The sequence below is a fragment of the Somniosus microcephalus genome, chromosome 7, assembly GCF_052327205.1.
Source record: "Somniosus microcephalus isolate GS21.2 chromosome 7, FLI_Smic_1.0, whole genome shotgun sequence".
Classification (NCBI taxonomy): domain Eukaryota; kingdom Metazoa; phylum Chordata; class Chondrichthyes; order Squaliformes; family Somniosidae; genus Somniosus; species Somniosus microcephalus.
The window spans coordinates 174,447,457-174,470,123 of record NC_140993.1 but is presented as its reverse complement, the minus strand read 5'-3'; the positions used below and the strand labels follow the sequence as shown (position 1 = coordinate 174,470,123).

The window sequence follows — 22,667 nt, the reverse complement described above, 5'->3', positions numbered from 1 at the left end:
TGATGGAATACTCTCCACTTGCCTGGATGAGTGCAGCTCCAATAACACTCAAGAAGCCTTTCCGCCATCTATAAGGCACAAGTCAGGAGTGTGATGGAATACTCTCCACTTGCCTGGATGAGTGCAGCTCCAATAACACTCAAGAAGCTCAACACCATCCAAGACAAAGCAGCCCACTTGATTGGCACCCCATCCACCACCTTAAACATTCACTCCCGGACTTGCAGGTAAATTAATGGTAGTGAAAACCCTGGAATTGCTTAAGAAAAATATAGATGTTGCAGTGGAAGGAGTGGAAGGCCTCACTGAAGGTATGAAGTAAAATGGGCCGAATGAGTTTACTCCTTCGTATTTATCTTGTGAGCTATCGGAGGACTGCCACCATGTTAGACTGATGCGTGAGTCACCACGTCAGGAAAAGAGAAGATAAAAGAAAGGTTTAAAAAAACTCTCAAGAATTCCAGCTGATGATGACCTTGACATCTGGTGTTAAATTTCACGTTTAGTGCTTCTAGCAGAGTACATATCGGGAATTCACATGCAGAGGTCAGCATGGCCTGCAGAATTTTGCTTTCATCAATTTCAGTTGATAGAAAATTGTGTCTGCAATCAAATTCACAAAAAATCATTTCTGTCACATTAAGTTCTGTGCCAGAAGCCCTAATTTGTAAAATCTACCCCTGCACTGAAATTTAAGGGATGAGTTGCCTCAAATATTATAGAGGCATGTTTAGTGCTTTTTTCAGGTTTACAGAACTGAAATGCAGGGCATACCAAAAGGTCCCTATAATTGCATTACATTGAGAAGCAACATCCTTTAGTTTAGGATCAGTAAGCTGGGAAGCTGGGACCCCTTAAATAAAAACAATCTACGTCAACAGGGACAGGTTTAAAGAGGCTACAACTTTCTGCAGCATCCAATTTACAAGTAATCTATGATGGGTTCAACTAGACAGTAAGCAGCTATTGGGCCAGTGTTTTCAAATCAAATCAAATCAAATCAACTTTTATTGTCATTGTTAGTGCACAAGTGCAGTACAACGAAATGTAGGCTTGTGGCTCCCGAGAGTGTACATTTGGATTAAGACATTTAAACATTCAACATACGTTTGGCTTGTAGTATATTAACATAAACATAACCATAATAAAGTGCATTGGCAGATGTGCAGGCTTTAGAGTTTATTTGTGGAGTTCAGTAGGATGACAGAAGATAGACAGGACTAGATTTTCCCCTATTCAGTTTGTGGCTGGACTCCTGACAGGCAATTGCAATGTTCTGTACCTGAGAGGAAGCAGCTACTCGTGTCTTACTTGCCCCGCACTACTTGCATGGCCCAGGCACAGGCCCACCCACGGCTGGGGCTTGTATTGAAATTTTAGGTAGGAAATCAGAGTGCACTCCTGCCTGCCACCACTGGGGCGATCTGGATGCTGCTGGTCAGCAGATGCGAGAAGGGTCTGACGCTATTAGATTGGCTGTTGGATGGGGGGGTTGCAAATAGGATTTCAAACTTGCCTGCATCTTCCTTGTCTGTCCCTGTTCCTGGGAAGAAAAATCATTTTTGGGAGTTAATAAATATGCAAGGTCCAAAACAAATTCAATACTCAAAAGGGTTAATCTGCTCCGTTTCATTTTAATGATGTGTGCCTTGCGTTGGTTTTTTTTTAAATTGCAGTTCACTGGTGTTGCGACTAGTTTACTTTGAACATTTTCCATTTTTGTGAATCTGATTGCACATCTGTAGACCCTCTGGTCTGTGGGAATCCTTGGCAGGCCCTGTACCAGGTATCGCCAAGCAGCCCTACGCTGGGGGATCCAACAATCGTATTCATAGGAACATGAGACAGAAGACTGGGAAAGCTCCCTCCTGCCTCATTATAATTGCAGTGCTAGGCCTGTGCTTACTGCAGGCCACATGTCTCTCAGGATAAAGCTGATGGAAATCCTAGGATAGTGTGGGGCAGCGAGGTAAAGACCTGGAGTGAAAGGTCCTGTCCTTTTTTTCTCTTTACTGTGTTTTTGGAATGTTGATTCCCCAGGTGAGTAAAGGGAGTATAATCTACTCTTCTATCTGAGTACTGGGGGGAAATGCTAGAAAGCTCATACATGCCAGCCTAGGAAACTAGGCTAGCCTGTGAAGAGCTTCAAACAAGCTGACAACTCAAGAACAGTTCTGATTATAAGCCTATGATGTGAAAACAAGTGGCTACATGGATGTTGTAACTTAAACTGTGGGTGTACACAGCATCCCTTGGAGGAAAGAAAAGTACAGGAAGGGAGAGATCCAAATTGGTGATGCATTTCTAGAAGGTTCAGCAATATTCTCCCTCAGACAAAACTTGCATTGAAATTAATATATTCTGGTTAATTTTAAGCACTTTTGCACTTTACAATTGCTAGATTTTTAATCCTAAAAAAAGGAAAAGCAACAGACCAATCAGACTGTCACTTCCCTAAAAGTTACTCTCCCATATTCATCACCCTTCTTCCCAGTTCACAGAGACACTGTATGCCATCCAACTCCCCACCCACCTGTTCACTTAAACCATTTTCTCCTCCTTCAACTTTCCACTTCATACAAGCACTTGTCCCGCCTCCAGCCCATTGTAAGCTGTTCCCCTGCTTCCAACCCCTCAATTCAAGCTGGTACTCCTCCTTCAGCACCCCTCTCTTTTTCAAGCTGACATTCTTTCCCACTCATTTCATGCTGACACTCTTCTCCCCCTTAGTTAGTACTGACTGTCTCCTTCTTCCCCACCAAGAAGCACCGCTCCCTGCAGCTGCTCTTTCCCTCTCCCAATCATTTTTTCCTTCCTTCACCTTTTTATTGCCATCCATTTCCCACTTCCCTTTCCCCTTCATAGTCATCCATTCTCCCCTTTTCCCTTTTCTTCACTGTCATCCCTTTCTCCTTTCCTTGCTTGTTCATTGCTAGCCATTGCACCCCCTTCCCATTGCAATCAATGCTGCTTGACAAGAGTCCAGCTGCTGCATACCGTGAACAGGAATTCTCATGAGAGCAGGAATTCCTGCTTACAGTATGCAGATGTGAGGATACCTTCCACTGGAGGACCCTTGTGAAATGGCGCGGATGGGAGAGGGCCCTGATCCAGTCTATATTAATGGCAGGGCTGAGGGCTGAGGGGCGAGAGGCTGGTCTGGTAAATTAGCAGCAGGACACTTGTGGAGTGGCGCCTATGGGAGAGGACCCAGATCCAGTCTATATTAATGGCAGGACTGGAGTGGAGCTGAGGGGAGAGGGGGCTGATTTTTGTCAGCAAATACAGACACACTGACCGTCAGCATGAATGCTGATAGTTACCATATAGGAAAGCTTTAACCAGAGATAAAAGTGTTCCAATGACAAAATTCTTAGAGAAAGGTTAAAAGTAGAACATTTTCTGATGACCCTAATATTCCAGGTACATGCCAATTCTATATTCCATATCCAAAACTTTAGAATTATGAGATTGCAGAAGCTACTGAGACATCTATTTCTGGTACTGATTTCTGTTCCTTTTCCTCCCTTGCAGTCTATTTTCACCATGTAATTACCACCCCCTCTGATGAAGGGTGATCTCTGACCCTTGGATATATCTTCTGAGGTTCTGTGCCAAGAGAGGAGCCTTGCAAAATGACTTGTTTGTGTAAGACCATCCACTATGGTAGTGTATGCCTTCATTAAAATGCAAAGTAGGCAAGTTACGAATTATGATTGAATAAAACGGTTTTATGGATTCATAACTTATAACATTACTGGTTACACATGCAATTAGGCAAACAAATAAGAAGTTAGGCAAGCATGGTTCAAGCTACTGCACAAGCAAAAGGAGAGATAAAATACAAGCAAAAGTGGAAGACCCCAGTCCCCATGTTGGCAGTATATTTGACTGTGGACAGCATCACAGCTGAGCCTAGCCTAGAGCTGCTCATGATGACCATCCAGGGACTCTTCTTTGGAAATGTTCATGTGTGGGTGTTTGTAATGAACAGGGCTTGTCTTGGCTTTGATGATCTCCTCGGTATAATAGTCTGCCAAGATTTTCTATCTAGGCTTACACATGAAGAATGACGGCTTGAGGACTGTCAGTACCTGTGGAACTTTATCTTACTAAAATAAATTGTCTACCAGTGATGGCGATCAAGCACTATCATTTTTACATGTTTTAATTTCTTTTTCTTTCTCTTTTCCCAATGAAGCCGCTATACTTTCATGGGCGTGATCAGCCAAGTAGCCGTTCTTCATGTGTAAACCTAGGATTTTCTACTTGTGCATTTGCCAGCCTGTAATTTTCTGTCATTAAAGTGAATTAGTTGAAAATCATGGGCAATTGTCTTTTTATGCATATTTTATTTTCTCTACTAAGGCCATACCCCATCTATGACAAGAGAGTGGATGGGATCATCTATTGCCAGTTAGAATCAGTAGCGTGTGTGTGTGAGCAACCTAGGTATAGTTCCCTCTTCAATTTTCTTCCCTCCTGCCGGCGAAGTGCCAAAACCCGCCCTCCAGGTCTTCCTGTGATGACATGGCTGAAGTTGGGAACTCAATGGAATGTGAACTCAACAATGGTGCTCTGTCGTGTTGTGTCTGTTTTAGTGGGTTAAATCCCACGGTATATATTTTTATGCCACGACTTGGCAGATCAGGAGCATAATATAAACAAAGGCTTATTGTCAAAAACAGATTTTGACCCTTGGCGCAAGTACTTATTTGTTTAATTTGAAATTACTACATTTCCTAACCACACATAGCATGCGTGGATATAAATCAAATAAAGGTGGCCTGGAAAATGATTCCTTTGTGATGTTGAACATCATAACCCTGCGGGCTCTAGCACCTTGTTTTATTTAATGAACCATGGTTTCGAATTGCGCGGTTTGCTGTATCTCATCTGTCGACTTTAATCAGGGCTAAACACATGCAATAAAGTGTTGTGTTGCACAGTTCCCATTACGTATCCTTTGCATAAATAGACCTGCAGGGGAGACAGCGGTTTGGCTTTCTCTCTCGCTCTCTCGGCAGTGCGGATGCCTGTGTACAAAATGAATCTGTTGTGGTGTGAGTGACCTCAGTCTGTGTAAAGCGTATCATAAATGTAGGTAGAATGTGGAGGGGCGGCGCCCTCCCTCTCGATGAGCAGTATAAATGGAGCTGGAATTGGCTGGCGTGGCTCTGAGCCGGGTAATGTTACTGTTCACACGGTCCGCCGCAGACCCACAGTCGCCCAAGCCGATTGCTACTTTCATCCGAACGCCCGACCGCCGGCTGCTGTGATTGGCCCGCGCCGCTCGCCGCCAGAACTTTCCCACGCTTCCCACGACCTGCGCGTGTTTGACGTTTGGGCGGCCAACAGCGCGAGCCGATTGGCCGGCGGGAGCTGGCCGCGCTCTCAGCCAATGGCAGGGCACCGGCCCCGACCTGCCGCTTCCTGAGTGAAGGATAGAGCTGTCAATCAGCGCGCCGCACTCCGGCACTGGAGCGCGGGCGCCGTCAATCTCGGCCCAGCCGCCCCGCAAATGGGCCGCGCGAGCTGTCAATCGGCGCCACTGGCGGGGGCTTGACAGGTCACTGGTGGAGTTGGTAAGTGCAATACCGTGGGAAAGGCAAGCAGTCTCCTGTAGGCAGCCGAGCGGACAATATCTGGTGGGAGCTTCGTTAATGTTATAGGACACACGGGAACAATTGAACCAAACATGAAGAGAACTCACGATTACAGCTCGTCGGACAGCGAACTGGACGAAACGATCGAAGTGGAGAAAGAAAGCGCCGATGAAAATGGGTAATGTTTAATATTAGTAGAATTTCAACGCTTGCAAATGACAGAGCACTGAGAGTTTATTCTGAAATCTGGAGCGTGCATAGATTTGATTAGAAGCATTTTAACTATTGAAACAAATTCATACCATGCATTAAAATAATCATAAATTTTGCTGCAACACATTTAACATCTAATTCATTTCTGGGAATTGCAGTATATGATATTGATCTATTTCTTTAAACGAGCTTCTGTTTGTACATTTTCGATTGGAGTAAACTTTTTGCAGAACGTTCTTTTTGTGCTTGACTGCTGATGCCGGTTTGATGGATTGAATTTCAGGAACTCCAGCACAGCCACAGGCTCCATGTCCCCCAGTACATCCTCTCAGGTCCTGGCTAGGAAAAGGAGGCGAGGGGTAAGTTTCACACAGTCATGCTGACAAACAAGATCGCTTTTGCTGTGTGTAGTCTAAACGACAATTGTTTACACGTGTTTTGTCTGGCTAATTCTTTAAAAAAAAGTCTATTGTTTTAAACAGATCATAGAGAAACGCCGCAGAGATCGTATTAACAACAGCTTATCAGAACTGCGAAGACTGGTCCCCAGTGCATATGAGAAACAAGTACGTGAAAAAGTTTTAATTCTCAATAAAAAGTAACTTAAACACAAAACATTGACCAATTTGCTGCATTAAAAATAATTTACGTGTTTTCTAAAGTCGAGCAAAACTAATTCACAATAAAATTACTGTTACAATAAATAATAAGTAAATCACATAGTGAATTAGTGCAGGTCTCTGACTTGGAGAAATCGGTTTCACACAGGTCTTTAATTGTAGCTCGTTATTTCTGTCGGCAGGGATCCGCCAAACTAGAAAAGGCAGAAATTTTGCAAATGACCGTTGATCATTTGAAGATGTTGCATGCGGCCGGTGGGAAAGGTAACACTTTGTTGGTATTTCTTGTAAAGGTCGGATAGAAAATTGAAAATGCCAGTGGTTAATATATACTTTGTAAAAACTGGGAGATACTTGAAGAGTGTAGGATCCCTAACTATTAGATAGGCTTTCATTTGAAATTGAAGTAAATAGTTAATTCCTAGTTTGTTCCAGTATGGCATTTTTGCTGTGCAAAACTCTAGAGAACAACTTCCTAAACCATATCTCAGTACAATCATCTATCAAAGACTCCTCAATTTACTTTTTTTCCACCACTGTACAGTTTTGTTGTAAATCCAATTAATGGTTACAGATTTTATAAAATATGGCCAGGAACTTCCATTATGTACTATGACCAGGGTGTTTTTGAGATGAATGTTTTAATTTTATTAATGTTGACTAGCCAAAGATAAATCTCATATAGAATATGTGAGATTTTTCTTTATTGGAATATCTCTACCTCTCTCTCCTTTAAGACACTCTTAAAACCTTCCGCTTTGACCAAAGCGTCCTAATATCTCCTTTTTTGGCTCGGTGCCTCTTTTTGTCTGATTATGTTCCTGTGAACGTTTTACTACATTAAAGGCTCTACATAATTGCAAGTTGTTGTTGTAGAATAGGGTAAAGGAGATTCCTTTTCTAAGAATGCCTCTTTTATAATGCATAACTTCAGAGGTCTCCTGAAGTGACTGTGAAATTACTACAGTATTTGTAACTTCTAAAATAACATTTATTTTAATTTTATCTGATTTTATAGGTTATTTTGATGCTCAGGCACTAGCTATGGACTACCGCAGCCTGGGATTTCGAGAATGTTTGGCTGAAGTGGCTCGGTACTTGAGTATTATTGAAGGCCTGGAGAACTCTGATCCTCTCCGTGTGCGTTTGGTCTCTCACCTCAATAACTATGCATCTCAGAGGGAAGCTGCAAGTACTGCACCCTCTAGCATTGGACATCTTTCCTGGGGTACTGGCTTCAGCCACCACCCACATCACCATCTGCATCCGCTTCTGCTGCCACAGGCTGCCCATAATAACAATAGCAATACTGCTTCGACGGAGCCTCACCATCAGAACAGGATCGGCACCTCCTCGCACACAGATACCTCTCCACTTAGAGTGGCTCCTAATTGCAGTGTTGGCCCAGTCATCCCAGTGGTCTCCTCCTCCACCAAACTGTCCCCACCTTTGTTCTCAATGTCATCCTTGTCTGCATTCCCTCTGTCTTTCAGCACTTTCCCCTTGATTTCTCCCAGCACATTCAGTTCATCAGCTCAGACTCCAACGAGCAGCATTGGCAAGCCCTACAGACCCTGGGGGACAGAGATCGGTGCTTTCTAAAGACTCTTCTGAAGGATTTTCTTTCCTTAAACTGACAGAAATGGTGAATTCTTAGTTTAAACTCAGCTGAGCTGAGCTATTACCAACATAACTGCTATGGAATGTTAAGGATGTACTTCAGTTCACTGCAGGCAAATAGTGTACAACTGCATATCAATCTGAAATCCAGTGAATCTGGCTACATAGATAGCCTCTTTAGCTCATAGATAATAAATAATATTCAATATATTATGTGAGCAGTCTGACCCTTTCATTCCTGAAGTAGTCTACATTCAGTCAAAAAGTTCATTTTAGTAGTCAGGTTTGTCTAAACAAGCAGTATGCCAGTTTGTTTCAAGACTCTAGAGATCATTTTCAGACATCATTTTATCAGCTTCCTTGAAGTTTTGAGTATAAAGTTATTCATTAAAAAAAAGTCTAATATAAAAATTGGATTAAATTTATTTGTCTTAAGTGACTTAAATTCTTATTCTTTATTCCAAAAAGAATAGGTAGTAGTGTGTTTAAAAAGGCTGCATTTTTAAATCAAGGCAGGTTGTGTTTAGCCACAGTAAAGTCTTTCACTACAGAGGCCTGTGTTAAATAATCAGGCCTGTGTGTGTGTGGCATCATGCACAACCTGAGGTTAGGGCATTTTTTTCCATGTCGTTATTTGGTTGGTTAAATGTTGCCTGAAAATATTAACTTACTACCCTTCAAACATTTCAAACGTAGCAATTTTTTTTAATCAGCAGTGGCATCATACATCTATTTATTATGTACGTACATCTGTACTGTACATGAGTAGCTACAAAGTCAACATTACATGCCTTAAAAAAGATAAAAACAAGGTCAACTTGATAAGATCAATATGCTGGTTTCTTGAATGATTAAAAAAACTGTTTAAGTAATGTAAATATTTTTTTTCAATGATATTTTATATTTTATGTTGTTGAATGGAGCGATGACAAATCAGATTTCCAGCTTTGTTTCAGCGAGTATTAGATGCTGAAGTATTTTCCAGAGCCGAAGCTCCTAATTTTTGGAAGGTAATAGCAAAGGTGCAGTGTTTGGTTACTGTGTACTGGTTTGTGTTGACTTTACTAAACAGATGAAATAATAAATTACATGTGCAATTGAGTATCATTCCATGTTTGTGTGTCTTCTTTTCGGAGAACCATTTCTGTTTGCGACTCACGATTATGTGCAATATTGAAGTACATAAACTGGTATTATTTAATGGCGGAACCTCAGTAGGTTTCACTGTAATGCTGGCAAGTTCTGTGCCACTGCAACAGCAAGTTTTAAAATATTTACATAGACATAGGAGCAGCTTCGAATTCTCTTTATCTTTCATTCGCAATGATCTTTTGGCCCTACATTGAAATTACATACATTTATTTCCATAAAAATAAATTCTGTTATTTTTCCCCTGGCTCTGAAGAGTGAAATCATACCAGTGACGGTCAATAAAATTAGTTTGCACACATAAATAAGATTTGATGGTCAATGGAAGCATGATTATGTTCGGATGGAATGGGTTTCCTAAACAGGTTTAAATTCTATACTAGAGATGCTGACGCACATAATAAGCAAGATGTGTCACCCACTGCAGTCAATGCTACAGGTAAAGGACTGTCCAAATATTACCTTGGTTTTTCCAATGGAGGGGTATCTCTGGCTGGGTGGGACTTGTGCCAATGCTGGAAATGCCCCCCTGACCTTGGCTGTATTTCCATTGAATATGGGAGGCGGGCTCCCCAATTTCTGCTGTCAACCTGCACCAGTCTGTTGGTGAAGGTTTGCTGATGAAATGGGAGGAAAAGGCAGCCTTTGAGCTGCCTGCAAAAACAAAAAAAAAAATAGTATTTGTAGGATGTTGATAGAGCCTAAGAATGACTGTGTTCTAAGAGTCCTTCAACAGGCTCCTCTTCGCTGGCCAAGGCCCTTGCTGCTGATCTTGCAAGACTGGATGTCAAGACCCCAATGTCAAATGTTCATTCATGACAAGCAGGAGAAATATTGCCAGAGACTGTGTTTTCCTCATTTTAACTTAATTGACGTGGGTGGGCATATTTTGGGTCTCCGGACCTGGCCCCCGGGAAAAGGAGGGAGTGGGGATGCAGTGGAGTTCGTCCCTAAGCATGTGTCTGCCTGCACCTGCCTCAGATCTGCTGAAAAATCAATGAGGGAGGCGGAGGGTAGGGAGAAAATCTGCCCCTTAAGCAGATTGGTGAGCTGTGGACCTTTTGAAACTTGTAAAAGAACTGCTGTAACTCACTATGAAAGGGGAGAGGGAACGTAATGGCACGATGGGGTTGGGAGATGTGGGGAAAGAGATGAAGGGTTGACAGAAAGGGAGATAAGGGGAGGGTGGAAGTTGGTGAGGGGGCAATGAAAGCTTCAGCAGAATGAGAAGGAGAGGATATGGGGTTGGTGGGAATGGGTAGAAGTGACAGGAACAAGCGATTAGGGCAAAGCAGCAGGGACACCGAGGGGAGTTGATGGGGCTGAGTATGAGGGGATTAATGGTGAGGGAGAGGGGAGACAACAGCAGAGCAGAGCAAGGGGCAGGGTTGAGGTGAGAGTGACTGCCCTTGATTTCTAGGCAGCATTTGACCGAGTCTGGCATCAAGGAGCCCTAATAAAATTGATGTCAATGGGAATCAGGGGGAAAACTCTCCACTGGCTGGAGCCATACCTAGCACAAAGGAAGATGGTTGTGGCGATTGAAGGTCAATCATTGCAGCCCCAGGACATCACTGCAGGAGTTCCTCAGGGCAGTGTCCTAGGCCCAACCATCTTCAGCTGCTTCATTAATGACCTTCCCTCCATCATAAGGTCAGAAGTGGGGATGTTTGCTGATGACTGCACAGTGTTCAGTTCCATTCACACTCCTCAGATAATGAAGCAGTCCATGCCTGAATGCAGCAAGCCCTGGACAACATTCAGGCTTGGGCTGATAAGTGGCAAGTAACATTCACGCCACACAAATGCCAGGAAATGACTATCTCCAACAAGTGAAAATCTAACCGCCGCCCCTTGACTTTCAACGGCATTACCATCGCTGAATCCCCCACCATTAACATCCTAGGGGTCACCATTGACCAGAAATTTAACTGGACCAGCCACATAAATACTGTGGCCACAAGAGCAGGTCAGAGGCTGGGGATTCTGCAGCGAGTGTCTCACCTCCTGACTCCCCAAAGCCTTTACACCACCTACAAGGCACAAGTCAGGAGTGTGATGGAACACTTTCCACTTGCCTGGATGAGTGCAGCTCCAACAACACTCAAGAAGTTCGACACCATCCAGGACAAAGCAGCCCGTTTGATTGGCACCCCATCCAGTACCTTAAACATTCACTCCTTCTACCACCGGCGTACTGTGGCTGCAGTGTGTACCATCTACAAGATGCACTGCAGCAATTCACCAAGGCTTCTTCGGCAACACCTCCCAAACCCGCGACCTCTACCACCTAGAAGCACAAAGGCAGCAGACGCATGGGAACACCATCACCTCCAAGTTCCCCTCCAAGTCACACACCGTCCTAACTTAGAAGTATATTGCCATTCCTTCATCATCGCTGGGTCAAAATCCTGGAACTCCCTACCTAACAGCACTGTAAGAGTACCTTCACCACACGGACTGCAGCGGTTCAAGAAGGCGGCTCACCACCACCTTGTCAAGGGCAACTAGGGATGGGCAATAAATGCTGGCCTTGCCAGTGATGCCCATACCCCATGAACGAATAAAAAAAGAAAAAAAACAAAGATCATGGGGTAGGGGAGGCACTGGGAATGAGGGCTTGACAGGGCTTGTGAAAGAGTGTTTCAACAGGCCCTTCTTCGTTGGCCAAACCCCCTGCTGCTGACCTTGTAATGCTGGATGTCAAGGCCTAACGCACAGCCCCAATGTGCAATGTTCATTTGGGACAAGGGGAAAGGGAGTAGATGGGATGTCGGTCTGTGGAGCAACCACAGCACATCCCAAAGCATTTTACAGACAATGAATTACTTTTCAAGTGTAGTCACTGTTGGAATGTAGGAAACGCGGCAGCCAATTTGCGCACAGCAAGGTCCCACAAACAGCAATGTGACAACAACAACATCAACAACTTGCATTTATAAAACGCCTTTAACTTAGTAAAAAATGGGAGGAAAGCACTCTCCTGAACCGACACTGATTGGCTGCACAGTGCTCACCTGATCCCAGCCGGCACATCGCACTAACTACGCCGCTGGATCAGGTAAGCACATCGCACCGACATCTGAGCCGGGCCTGTGACAGGAAATGCAAGCAGGCCCGGGCTTCAGATGTCGGCGCGCAGGGTGAGTGCACATCGGGGGCTTGCACGCGCAGCAAGCTCCCGATCCTAATTTCAGGGCCATTACTTTTTATTGACTTAAAAAAAATCATTAAAACGTTTAGGAAGAGAACCAAAAAAGGAGAAAAACACAAACCATTTTATTTTGTCTATCATTTTATAGTCCTAACAAGTCCCAGGAATAATGTGTAGATTTCCTCTTAAATGTTTAGTGGAGTGTTAATAGAAACAAGAGTTATGTAATGATGTATAAAAATTGCAGGAAGCTACTTTAGAAGAAACCACTATTTGTTTATTGAGAAAGACACAAAAAATACTTGATTAAACTGGTAATGTACAATTTCAATTTGGTATAAATGTTTGAAATGGGAGATTAAAAATTGAGAGTACAATGAAGTTTGTTTCCCACTATTTAATTGGGAAGTACCTAAAATAATTCAACACTTTTCGTGATGAGAGCTGGGATTAGTGTTGTGGAGAATGCTTGAGAGAAAAACATTAGAAGCGAAATTTGTAAATTAACATCTTTACATCACCATATTAGTAAACATTTCCAAGTTAATCTGATTGGTTCTCCTGTCCAGGAAGAAAGCTGAATGTTTATTTCTGTTAAATCATAGCTTTTCCTGCTTTTTCTTTTTAATTCAGTGATGCAAATTGTGTACGTGTTTTTCTGCACTTGTGAATAAGTGCTGCATTTCTGCCATGTTACATGGGGGGTGTGCTGGTTCAAGAAGACAACGTTTATTAATGGAAGTGATTGAAGTTGAAAATACGGATACCCAAATTTGTTCAATTCTTTTTAATATTGTGAACTAAAGAACTACAGCACTTTACATTTGTTGGTTGTCTGGTTGCATTGTGATTAATATTTTAATTACTTATGTGGACGTACAGCACGTCAGCACCATAGGAAAGCTGCTGCTCCTGCTGCTTGTGCAGTCATTGCTATAGTGACATGATGGATAGGCTAATAGGTTGAAAACTTTAAAATTAATACAAATTGCACGAATTCTTTCAGCCTCTTTCAGCTCACCTTGGGTTTTTGAATTGTTTGTCGATGCATAACCGTGTAACTGAGTGATGTTTCTGAAGTGCTAATGTCTTATTATGCAGTTCTTTTATTTCCCAGTCATTTCTGACAAGTATTTTTTTTAAAATAGAGTTAGTACATGACAAACTAAAAGCTTTTAATTAATGCTACCGTAAACAAACTTGCAGAATGGGCATGTAAATGACAAATGAATTTCAATATATAAAAATGTGAGGTGGTACATTTTGGTTGGAGGAATGAGGAGGCTACCTATTTCTTGGAAAATAAGGGGGAGAAATTTGGTATAGCCCCGTTTGGGACGCAACTTTAAAACGCGAAGAATTAGCGGCAGGCACTAATCATTGTCGACTCCCGCGAAATTCATTGTTGGCGCTCCAAGAGGGAAGTGAAGCGTTAAATCAAGCGCTACACTCTTAACTTAGGGTGCTAACCTCTGAGAGCAGGGCGCTACCGGCAGAGCGATAAAGAAGGTCATGCGCAGTCCAAACGGCACTCTTTAATCACACAGGCTGCTGCCACCTCTTAAAAGGGAGGTCCAATCACGCTGTATAAACTCATAGTCATCAGTGGTGTTTTTCAACACGATCTGGGCAACTACCATTGCAGCCCCCATCACTTTCAGAAAGTGCAGCATTTGGAGATGTTTGAGGAAAAGGTGTGAAAAATTTTGCACAGGCAGCAGACTGGTGCAAGTAATAAATGGTGCGATCACTGAAAGGAGTTTTTTTGCAATTTTCAAGCAAAATGGAAGCATTCCCTTTAATTACCGCTCCTGCAGCGCACTTCCGAGTGCACAACGCCTCCTCTTTCTGACGATGTCGGCGCTGTTACATCTCAAGAGTTTAATAACCTTGCTTGTATAACAATTAAAAGAGTACACAGGAGACAGAGTTCAGTTCACAGCCATTACTTCCAGAAGAATCTCTTCAACTCCAATCACTCTATTTCCCATAGTGCATTGCACATCACAACTATGGTAAGCTATGTGGGACAATTCAAATACAACATTCAAAATACACAACATCTCCTCCCCTCTTACATTAGATGTCCCAATAGAACCACAAATTTTTAAAACACAATAACCTGGGAGTGAGGGTAGACTTCCTACAACCATGGCTATACCCATGGGGATTATTCTGCCCCAGATAAAGGGTAAGCCTCTGAACTATAAGTTCAAATGTATAGGGGCCCGCCGCTCTCTGGTAGGATTCCGGCGGTCAACCTGACTCTCCAGTTCATTGTCTCTCACAGGTGATGTCACCACAGGTGTAGGCGGCTGGGGTGCCTGTATACAGGTCTCCCTTGCTGATGAGATAGGGGCTGAAGCGGCTGCTTCCTCAGAAGGTGAGCCTCTCAGTGTAGAAGGCGGATGACCCACAGCGTCACCCAATGGCAAATAAACTGCTGTTGGTGGTTCAGTGGGTGTTGCTGCACTTCGTAGAAGCTGATCGGTGTGTCTCTTCCAGACAATGTCCTCGGGTGTCTGTACAGTGTAGGATACTGGACCAGTCTGTGCAATGACAGTAGCAGGAACCCACTTAGGTCCACCACTGTAGTTCCGTGCCAACACATGTTCACCTGGACAGAAGACTCTGTCTTTGGAGCGTTGTTCATGTCGCTTGATCTGCTTGTCCTGTTGATACTGCACCACGTCTTTCACCTTTGGCGGTTTCAGCAGGTCGAAGTTGGTTCGTAGTTCTCTTTTGAGCAGTAGAGTGGCAGGTGATGCTTTTGTGGTCGCATGTGGTGTGTTCCTGTAACTCAACAGGAAACTAGTCAGGCGCTGATGAAGCGTTCCCTGGCCTTGCGATGCCTTTAGAGAGTGTTTCATGGTCTGAACAAACCTCTCAGCTAGACCATTGGTCGCAGGGTGGTATGGTGCAGCCCTGATATGTTGTATGCCATTCACCTGCAGGAATGTAGCCATTTCTTGTGAGACCCACTGTGGACCGTTGTCTGAGACAAGTTGCATCGGAGATCCAAATCGGCTGAACACCTCACCTAACTTCTCGATGGTCTTCTCAGCAGTGGTGGACCTCATTATAACAACCTCTGGCCACTTACTGTGCACGTCAACAGCCACCAGGAACATGCTCTCCTCGAATGGACCTGCAAAGTCTACATGAATGTAGTGCCATGCTTCCTCCGGAAAGTCCCAGGGGTGAAGAGGTGCAAGCTGTGGCACATTACGAACTCTCTGACATGAGGAACAAGTTTTAGCTTTGTCCTCAATCTGTCCATCCATACCCGGCCACCAGAAGTAGCTCCTTGCTATTTCTTTCATACGAACCATTCCGCAGTGTCCGGAGTGTAGTTGCTGTAACACTGGTTTCCGTAGCGATGGTGGAATAACCACTCTCCTTCCCCACAGCAAACATCCAGACTGCACCGACAGTTTGTTTCTCCTTAAGAGATATGGGCCTAGAAATTGAGTGGGCTTAGCGCCCATTTTGCGGCGCTAGAGGGCATTGCGCTGGACTTACAGCCGGTTTTGAAATTGACTAGGGCCCAACATCGGCGTTACACCGGTAGCGCTGCGCCGGCACCGATGACGTCATCGGTGTGCGCAGCGTCCCGGTTGTCGTGGTGATGGGCCCCAGCGCCGAAATTCAGTTGCGGCCGCCTCGCCCGTGGCAGCCGCAACTAAGACTCTGGCAACAGAGTCTTACACGACTTTGCGCCGGCGCATAAAGGTGGAGCGGCGGCCGGCCGCTTTCCCGCCGGCCGCCTGCCCGCACCTCCCTCCCCGGACTCCCCCACCCCCCCCCCCCCCGCGGAACAGATGCTTCTCGGCTGCGAGCCCGGCACTTCCCCGAGGTGCCGGGCTCATTTTTGTGGTGATTTAACCGGCCAGCGGGCGGGTGCAGGCAGCTCCTCCTTAACTGAAGGAGGAGGCCTGCACTTCCCGAGCCTGCCGCACCGCATCGGGCGCCGCAGCGCCGGAATAGCGCCGCAATGCGGCGCGTAGCGCCAGTTTTCAGGCGCAAACAGCCTTCAGTAGCGCCGGCAGCCGTTTGGGCGCGGCGCTACTGAATTTTTGGCGCGCACAGCGCGACTTAGCACCGGCGCTAAATTTCCGGCGTTAAGCCCCAGCGCAGCGCAAACTCAATTTCTAGGCCATGGTTTCAGGTTTGGGTCAAGCTTGCCCCTGACGATAATGTCCAGCACTGCAGACAACACTGGGTAATTTCTGGTGTTTCGTCGGACCTGTGTCGAAGTAACAGGCGTGTTTTCCACCTGCCTAAAATAGCAGATGTCCATGCTACGCATCATAGGCTTGGTGACAGGCAGTGGCAACCTGGAAAGACCGTCGGCGTTGCCGTGCAGGTCAGACTTACGATATCTAATGTCAAAGGTGTGTGCAGACAACAGCAGCGCCCACCTTTGCATTCTGCTCGCAGCAAGTGACGGAATCCCTGTATGTGGCCCGAAGATGGTCGTGAGAGGGCGGTGATCTGTTAGTAGGGTGAACTGTCTCCCATACAAATATTGGTGAAACTTGCGAACGCCAAAAACGATGCTCAGTGCTTCTCGTTCTATTTGGGCGTAGTTAGTTTCAGCTCTGTTCAAAGTCCTAGATGCGAACGCTATCGGCTTCTCTTCTCCGTTTGGCATGATATGAGAAATGACCACACCCACACCATATGATGATGCATCACAAGCTAACTGTATTGATAATGAAGGGTTAAAAGGCGCCAAAGCCTCTGACTTCAGGAGCGTGTCCTTTGCTGTCATGAACGCCTCCTGGCACTTGTTAGTCCATTCCCACTTCTTGTCTTTACATAGCAACCAATGCAGTGGCTTCAGCATCGAGGCTAGGTTCGGTATGAACCGTCCATAGTAGTTCAGTAACCCGAGAAAAGAACGCAGCTGGCTGATATTTTCAGGTGCTGGGGCATCCACGATTGCCTTGGTCTTGGACGGTGCCTTGTGAAGGCCCGTGGCATCGATCACATGACCGAGGTACTCAACTGATGCCTGAAAAAAATCGCATTTATCCCTGCGAACTCTGAGTCCATAATCCCTCAGTCTCTGTAGCGTTGCATCCAAGTTACGCAGATGGTCTTGGTCATCACACCCAGTAACTAAGATATCATCTAAGTAGCACTGGACTCCAGGCAATCCACTAAGGATCTGGTCCATAGCACGTTGGAAAAGCGCTGGAGCTGATGTAATTCCAAAAGGAAGTCGACGATACCTAAATAGACCCTTGTGCGTCACAATAGTCAGCATTTCTCGTGACTGTTCATCCACATGCATTTGCAGGTAGGCTTGACAGAGGTCGATTGTGCTAAACTTCTGGCCCCCAGCAAGTCCCGCAAACAAATCATCAATATGGGGAAGCGAATATTGCTCCACTGACAATACAGGGTTAACAGTTACTTTAAAATCTCCACATATCCTAACTCCACCCCCTTTCTTGAGCACTGGTACGATGGGTGTTGCCCATTCACTCACGCTGACTGGTTCGAGTACTCCGCTTTCAACTAGGGCTTCTAAGTCAGCCTCGACTTTTGGTCTGATGGCATAAGGTACGGGTCGTGCCTTCATGAACTTGGGTTTGCTATCCTGCTTAATATGAAGCTTCACAGTAATATCATTCATGCTACCCAGTTCTCCATTAAAGACTTCTGCATGTTTCTTTAAGATGGCGGGTAAGCCTGGATCATTATGTGACATCATGTAGACTGATGACCAGTCTAATTTTATTCTCTCCATCCACGAACGTCCCAGTAGGGAGGGGTAGTCTCCTTTAACTGCGTAGAGTGGTAACTTCCTAGTTTGTCCATTCAACTGAACTGTGACCTCAGTGATACCTCTCATGGTTACTCTTTCACCGGTACATATCTTTAACGCTAGATTAGCTGGCTGAAGTGGAAGGTGCTTTAATGTCTTTTTGTAGACTGTCTCTGACATAAGAGATACTGCTGCCCCGGTATCGATCTGCATTCGCACAGGCTGCCCCTCTAGCAAGGGTGAGACCCAGTAGCCATGCGAATCCCCAGCTACAGTCAGCACGTTCAGTGATAGTTCCTCCTCTGAAGTGTCACTTGCCTCTGTTTTGTTCTGTTCTACAGAGCGGACATGCTTCTTTGTCTTTTGTCTGAATGTTTTTTTTCTTCCTTCCGTCTTTGACGTTTTCTCTGTGTCCTTTTTATTTCTGCATGCGTGCTGAATATGCCCCTTTTTACCACAGCTGTGGCAATCCATGTCCACACACCAGCATGCAGACGCAAGATGCCCCGTTTTGCCACAACGGAAACATGGCCCTTGGCTCTCTGTTCTTACTTTGTGCACTTTTTCTGTTGCACCCAACTGCTGAGCTTCCTTAGCTGCCAATTCCATGGAAATACTGATTTCAATGGCCTTTTGTAGTGTCAGATTACTCTCCGTTAATAGTCTCTTCTGTATGGCTTCAGTTCTCATACCACACACAAGTCTGTCTCTTATAGTGTCATTTAGCACGTCATTAAACTCACAGTGCTCTGATAGTCTTTTTAGTGCAGCTACAAACATGGTCACTGTTTCTCCTTCTTCCTGGTTACGCCTGTGGAACCTAAACCTCTCAGCTATGACTAGGGGTTTGGGTGAAAAATGCCCTTTTAGTATCTCCACAATTTCGCTATATTGTTTAGTCCCTGGTTTATCTGGATGCACTAAAGTACGCAAAAGATTGAAAATCTTTGGTCCCATCACACTTAACAATGTAGGTACTACTTTGTTCCCTCCAATGTCATTTGCTTGTGTGAAGTATTCAAATCGTTCTGTGTATGAGCTCCATTGTTCGACATTCTCATCAAACGGTCCAATGTTACCGATAACTCCAGCCATTTTCCTTCTCTCAGGCTCCTAATTATCATTCACTAAGGATCCTTCCAATGTTGAACTCAACTAAAATCACTATCAGTTATTTAGTGCTTCAATTCACAGATCGTTTCACAGTTGAATAAATGTACTTCCCGATTTACTCACTGCTTTTCCCCCCCTTCCTCAAGTCGTTAGTACCTTATACGCCGTCTCGTCTTCCCGCCATTGCAAGCTCCTTTATCCTCGAGCCAGCCTCACTTTAATTAACTGTCCACAGCAAAAATAACAGTTTTAAACACGTAAAACCCGACTATCTTCCGCACAGCAGAGCCACGTAAGTTCAGACGTCCTCGTCGCCACTTTTGTTACATCTCAAGAGTTTAATAACCTTGCTTGTATAACAATTAAAAGAGTACACAGGAGACAGAGTTCAGTTAACAGCCATTACTTCCAGAAGAATCTCTTCAACTCCAAGCACTCTATTTCCCATAGTGCATTGCACATCACAACTACGGTAAGCTATGTGGGACAATTCAAATACAACATTCAAAATACACAACAGGCGCGAGGCGCTAAAGCAGGGGCGAAAGGCAAATTTACATCGGGGCCGTTAACGGGGTGTTGCACACGCACACGTCACCATGTGAGAGGCACTAGAGGCCTAGGTTCTAACAGTTAGTGCCAGCGCTAATTTGTCACTGAAGGTTGTGTATGGTGTTGGATTCGCTGCGGCTGGGTGCTAACCCCTTAGCGCCCCAACCAGGCACTAATGGGAGGCACTAACCTACCAAATTTCGCGGTCTAAGAGTCTAAATGGGGTAGAGGAGCAAAGTGCTCTTGGGGTATAGATTCACAAATCATTAAAAGTAGCAATGCAGGTTAAAAAAGCCATAAAAGTGCAAATAAAGCATTGGGGTTCATTTCAAAAGCAGAGAAGTTATGTTAAACTTGTATAGAACCTTGTCTGATTGTCTCATGATTTGAGATGGTGGGGTGATAATATGGCATTACTGTATATATGCTTTTAAGTGGTTGCTGTTGCTGTCGTCGTTGGAAAAGTTGTTGTCGATGTAAAATTTGCCCATGGATGAAAAGGTTGCGCTCAAAGGGGTTCGTGGCCCGCACAGTACAAAACATTTTAGAGGGAACATTGGTAGTCAGGCAGAGAGGTTTAGGGCGGGAAATTCAGAGCTTAGGTCCTTGGCAGCTGAAGACACGACTGACAATGGTGGCGCAATTAAAATTGGGGATGCGCAAGTGGCCAGAATTGGAGGAGCGCAGATATATCGGAGGGTTGTAGGGCTGAAGGTGGTTACAGAGATAAAGATGGGCGAGGCCTTGGAGGGATTTGAAAACAAGGATGGGAATTTTAAAATTGAGGTGTTGCTGGAATGGGAGCCAATGTAGTTCAGCAAGCACAGGGGTGATGGGTGAATGGAACTTGGTGCAAGTTAGGATTTAGACACCAGAGTTTTGGATGAGCTCCAATTCATGGAGGGTGGCATATGGGAGGCCGGCCAAGAGAGCATTGGAATCGTCAAGTCTAGAGGTAACAAAGGCATGGATGAGGGTTTCAGCAGCGGATGAGCAGAGGTGGGGCTGAGACGGGCGATGTTACAGAGGTGGAAATAGGCGGTCTTGGTGATGGAGTGGACATGTGGTCAGAAGCTCAACTCAGGGTCAAATATGACAGCAGGGTTGCAAATGGTATGGTTCAGTCTCAGACAGTAGCCAGGGACAGGGATGGAGTTGGTGGCTAGGGAATGGGGTTTGTGGTGGGGACCGAAGACAATGGCTTGGGTCTTCCCAATATTTAGTTGGAGGAAATATCTGCTCATCCAGTACTGGATGTGGGAGAAGCAGTGTGACAAATACTCCAGGGACTTGAGCACAAAAATCTAGGCTGACACTCCAGTGCTGCACTGTCAGAGGTGCTGTCTTTCGGATGAGACGTCTGCGCTCTCAGGTGGACGTAAAAATCTCATGGCACTATTTCGGAGAAGAGCAGGGAAGTTCTCCCCAGTGTTCTGGCCAAAAATTTATCCCTCAATCATCATCACTAAAACAGATTACCTGGTCATTACTGTTAGGTCCGTGTATCTTAACGTTGTGTCCTTCAATAATCAGACAACAGACTGCAGGGAACGATTCAACAGGTGTTTACTGAATGAGGGTTACTCTAGAACTAACTGTACAGATCACTACTCAGGGTTTATATACAGGTGTGGTCACTGCCGGTACTACAGTATACAGGAGCTGTAAAAAGTAGTTCTCTCCCTTAAGGTATATATACATTACATACATTACAATTCCTCCCCTTTTAGATTAACAGTACCATGATACTCATTTAACAATTAACATTTTTAATATACAATGTTATATGAAAATAGTCCATTCATATATTCAGTCTCTGGGGAGGCTTCCTGATTCTTTCTGGATAACGCCTTTCCCGAGTGTCTCGCTCTTGGTGCGGAGGCGATTCTAGCACCCTGTCGTCAGTTGATTCATCAGCTTCCAATGCTATTGTTTCTGAAGTAGATGCGACCTGCACATCGGGTTCCTCACCAGGCACGTATGGCCGAGACATGGGGTTGACTCGTTCCTGTGACTCTAGGATCTGGTCAGCATGGCGTCTCACAATGTTCTCCCCAACATCCACTGTGTACATTAGTGGCCCCTGCCGTGTGCATATCGTTCCTGGTTGCCATTTCTCTGTTCGGCAGTCGCGGGCCAAGACTGGTTGCCCTACATTGAAGCTCCTTGTCGGCTTCTCATTGATGTGCTGGAATTGCTTACTCTCAACATCTCTTCGTACATTTGGTCTGAGCAAATCCAGATGAGATCTCAACCTTCGGTTAAAGAACATCTTGGCCAAAGCCTGGTTGGTGACTGCATGTGTCGCATTTCTGTAGGCTAACAGGAAATTGTCCACCTTATGCTGCAGTGGAATGTCGTCATCGCACATGGCCTTTACTGCTTTTTTAAAGGTTTGTACGAACCTCTCAGCCAATCCATTTGTGGCTGGATGATACGGGGCGGATGTGTAATGCCTTACCCCATTCCTTTTCAAAAATCTTCGAAACTCTTCGGACACAAACTGTGGTCCGTTATCAGAGCAAATCTGCTCTGGCAAGCCGTTCCTGGCAAAAATGGTCCGTAGGACTGCAATAGTGTTCTCTGTGGTGGTGGAGGACATTTTGATCACCTCAGGCCATTTCGAGTGCGCATCCACGGCTATTAAAAACATTGAGTCCATGAATGGACCAGCAAAATCAATATGCACCCGTTGCCATGGAGATGAGGGTCACTCCCATGGGTGTAGAGGGGCATGTGGTGGTGCATTTTGGACCTTCTGGCATCCTGAGCAGCTCTGTGTCAGGTCCTCGATTTGCTGATCGATCCCCGGCCACCACACATAAGCCCTAGCAAGGCTTTTCATTTTCACCCCTCCCAGATGA

The 22,667-nt window shown here is 44.9% G+C and overlaps 1 protein-coding gene across 2 annotated transcripts; it reads left to right on the top strand.

The window, feature by feature from the left end:
• The first annotated feature begins 5,149 nt into the window (after positions 1–5,149).
• Positions 5,150–9,166, top strand: hey1 (hes-related family bHLH transcription factor with YRPW motif 1). 2 transcript variants are annotated; one of them, XM_085993218.1, is made up of 5 exons: positions 5,150–5,784; positions 6,103–6,178; positions 6,302–6,385; positions 6,622–6,703; positions 7,458–9,166. In XM_085993218.1, the coding sequence occupies exons 1-5, from the start codon at positions 5,699–5,701 to the stop codon at positions 8,039–8,041; spliced, it is 912 nt and encodes a 303-aa protein (XP_085849344.1). In that variant the 5' UTR covers positions 5,150–5,698; the 3' UTR covers positions 8,042–9,166. The 2 variants fall into 2 exon arrangements, with proteins under 2 accessions (XP_085849344.1, XP_085849345.1); XM_085993219.1 differs by having other exon boundaries at positions 5,694–5,784; positions 6,050–6,178.
• Positions 9,167–22,667: the final 13,501 nt, after the last annotated feature.

Excerpts from the sequence above, each read along its gene's own strand:
- hey1 (XM_085993218.1), top strand. The coding sequence starts at position 5,699 with ATGAAGAGAACTCACGATTACAGCTCGTCGGACAGCGAACTGGACGAA. Across the intron at positions 6,386-6,621 it reads CCAGTGCATATGAGAAACAA|GGATCCGCCAAACTAGAAAA; the intron begins GTACGTGAAAAA and ends TTCTGTCGGCAG. Across the intron at positions 6,704-7,457 it reads GCATGCGGCCGGTGGGAAAG|GTTATTTTGATGCTCAGGCA; the intron begins GTAACACTTTGT and ends CTGATTTTATAG.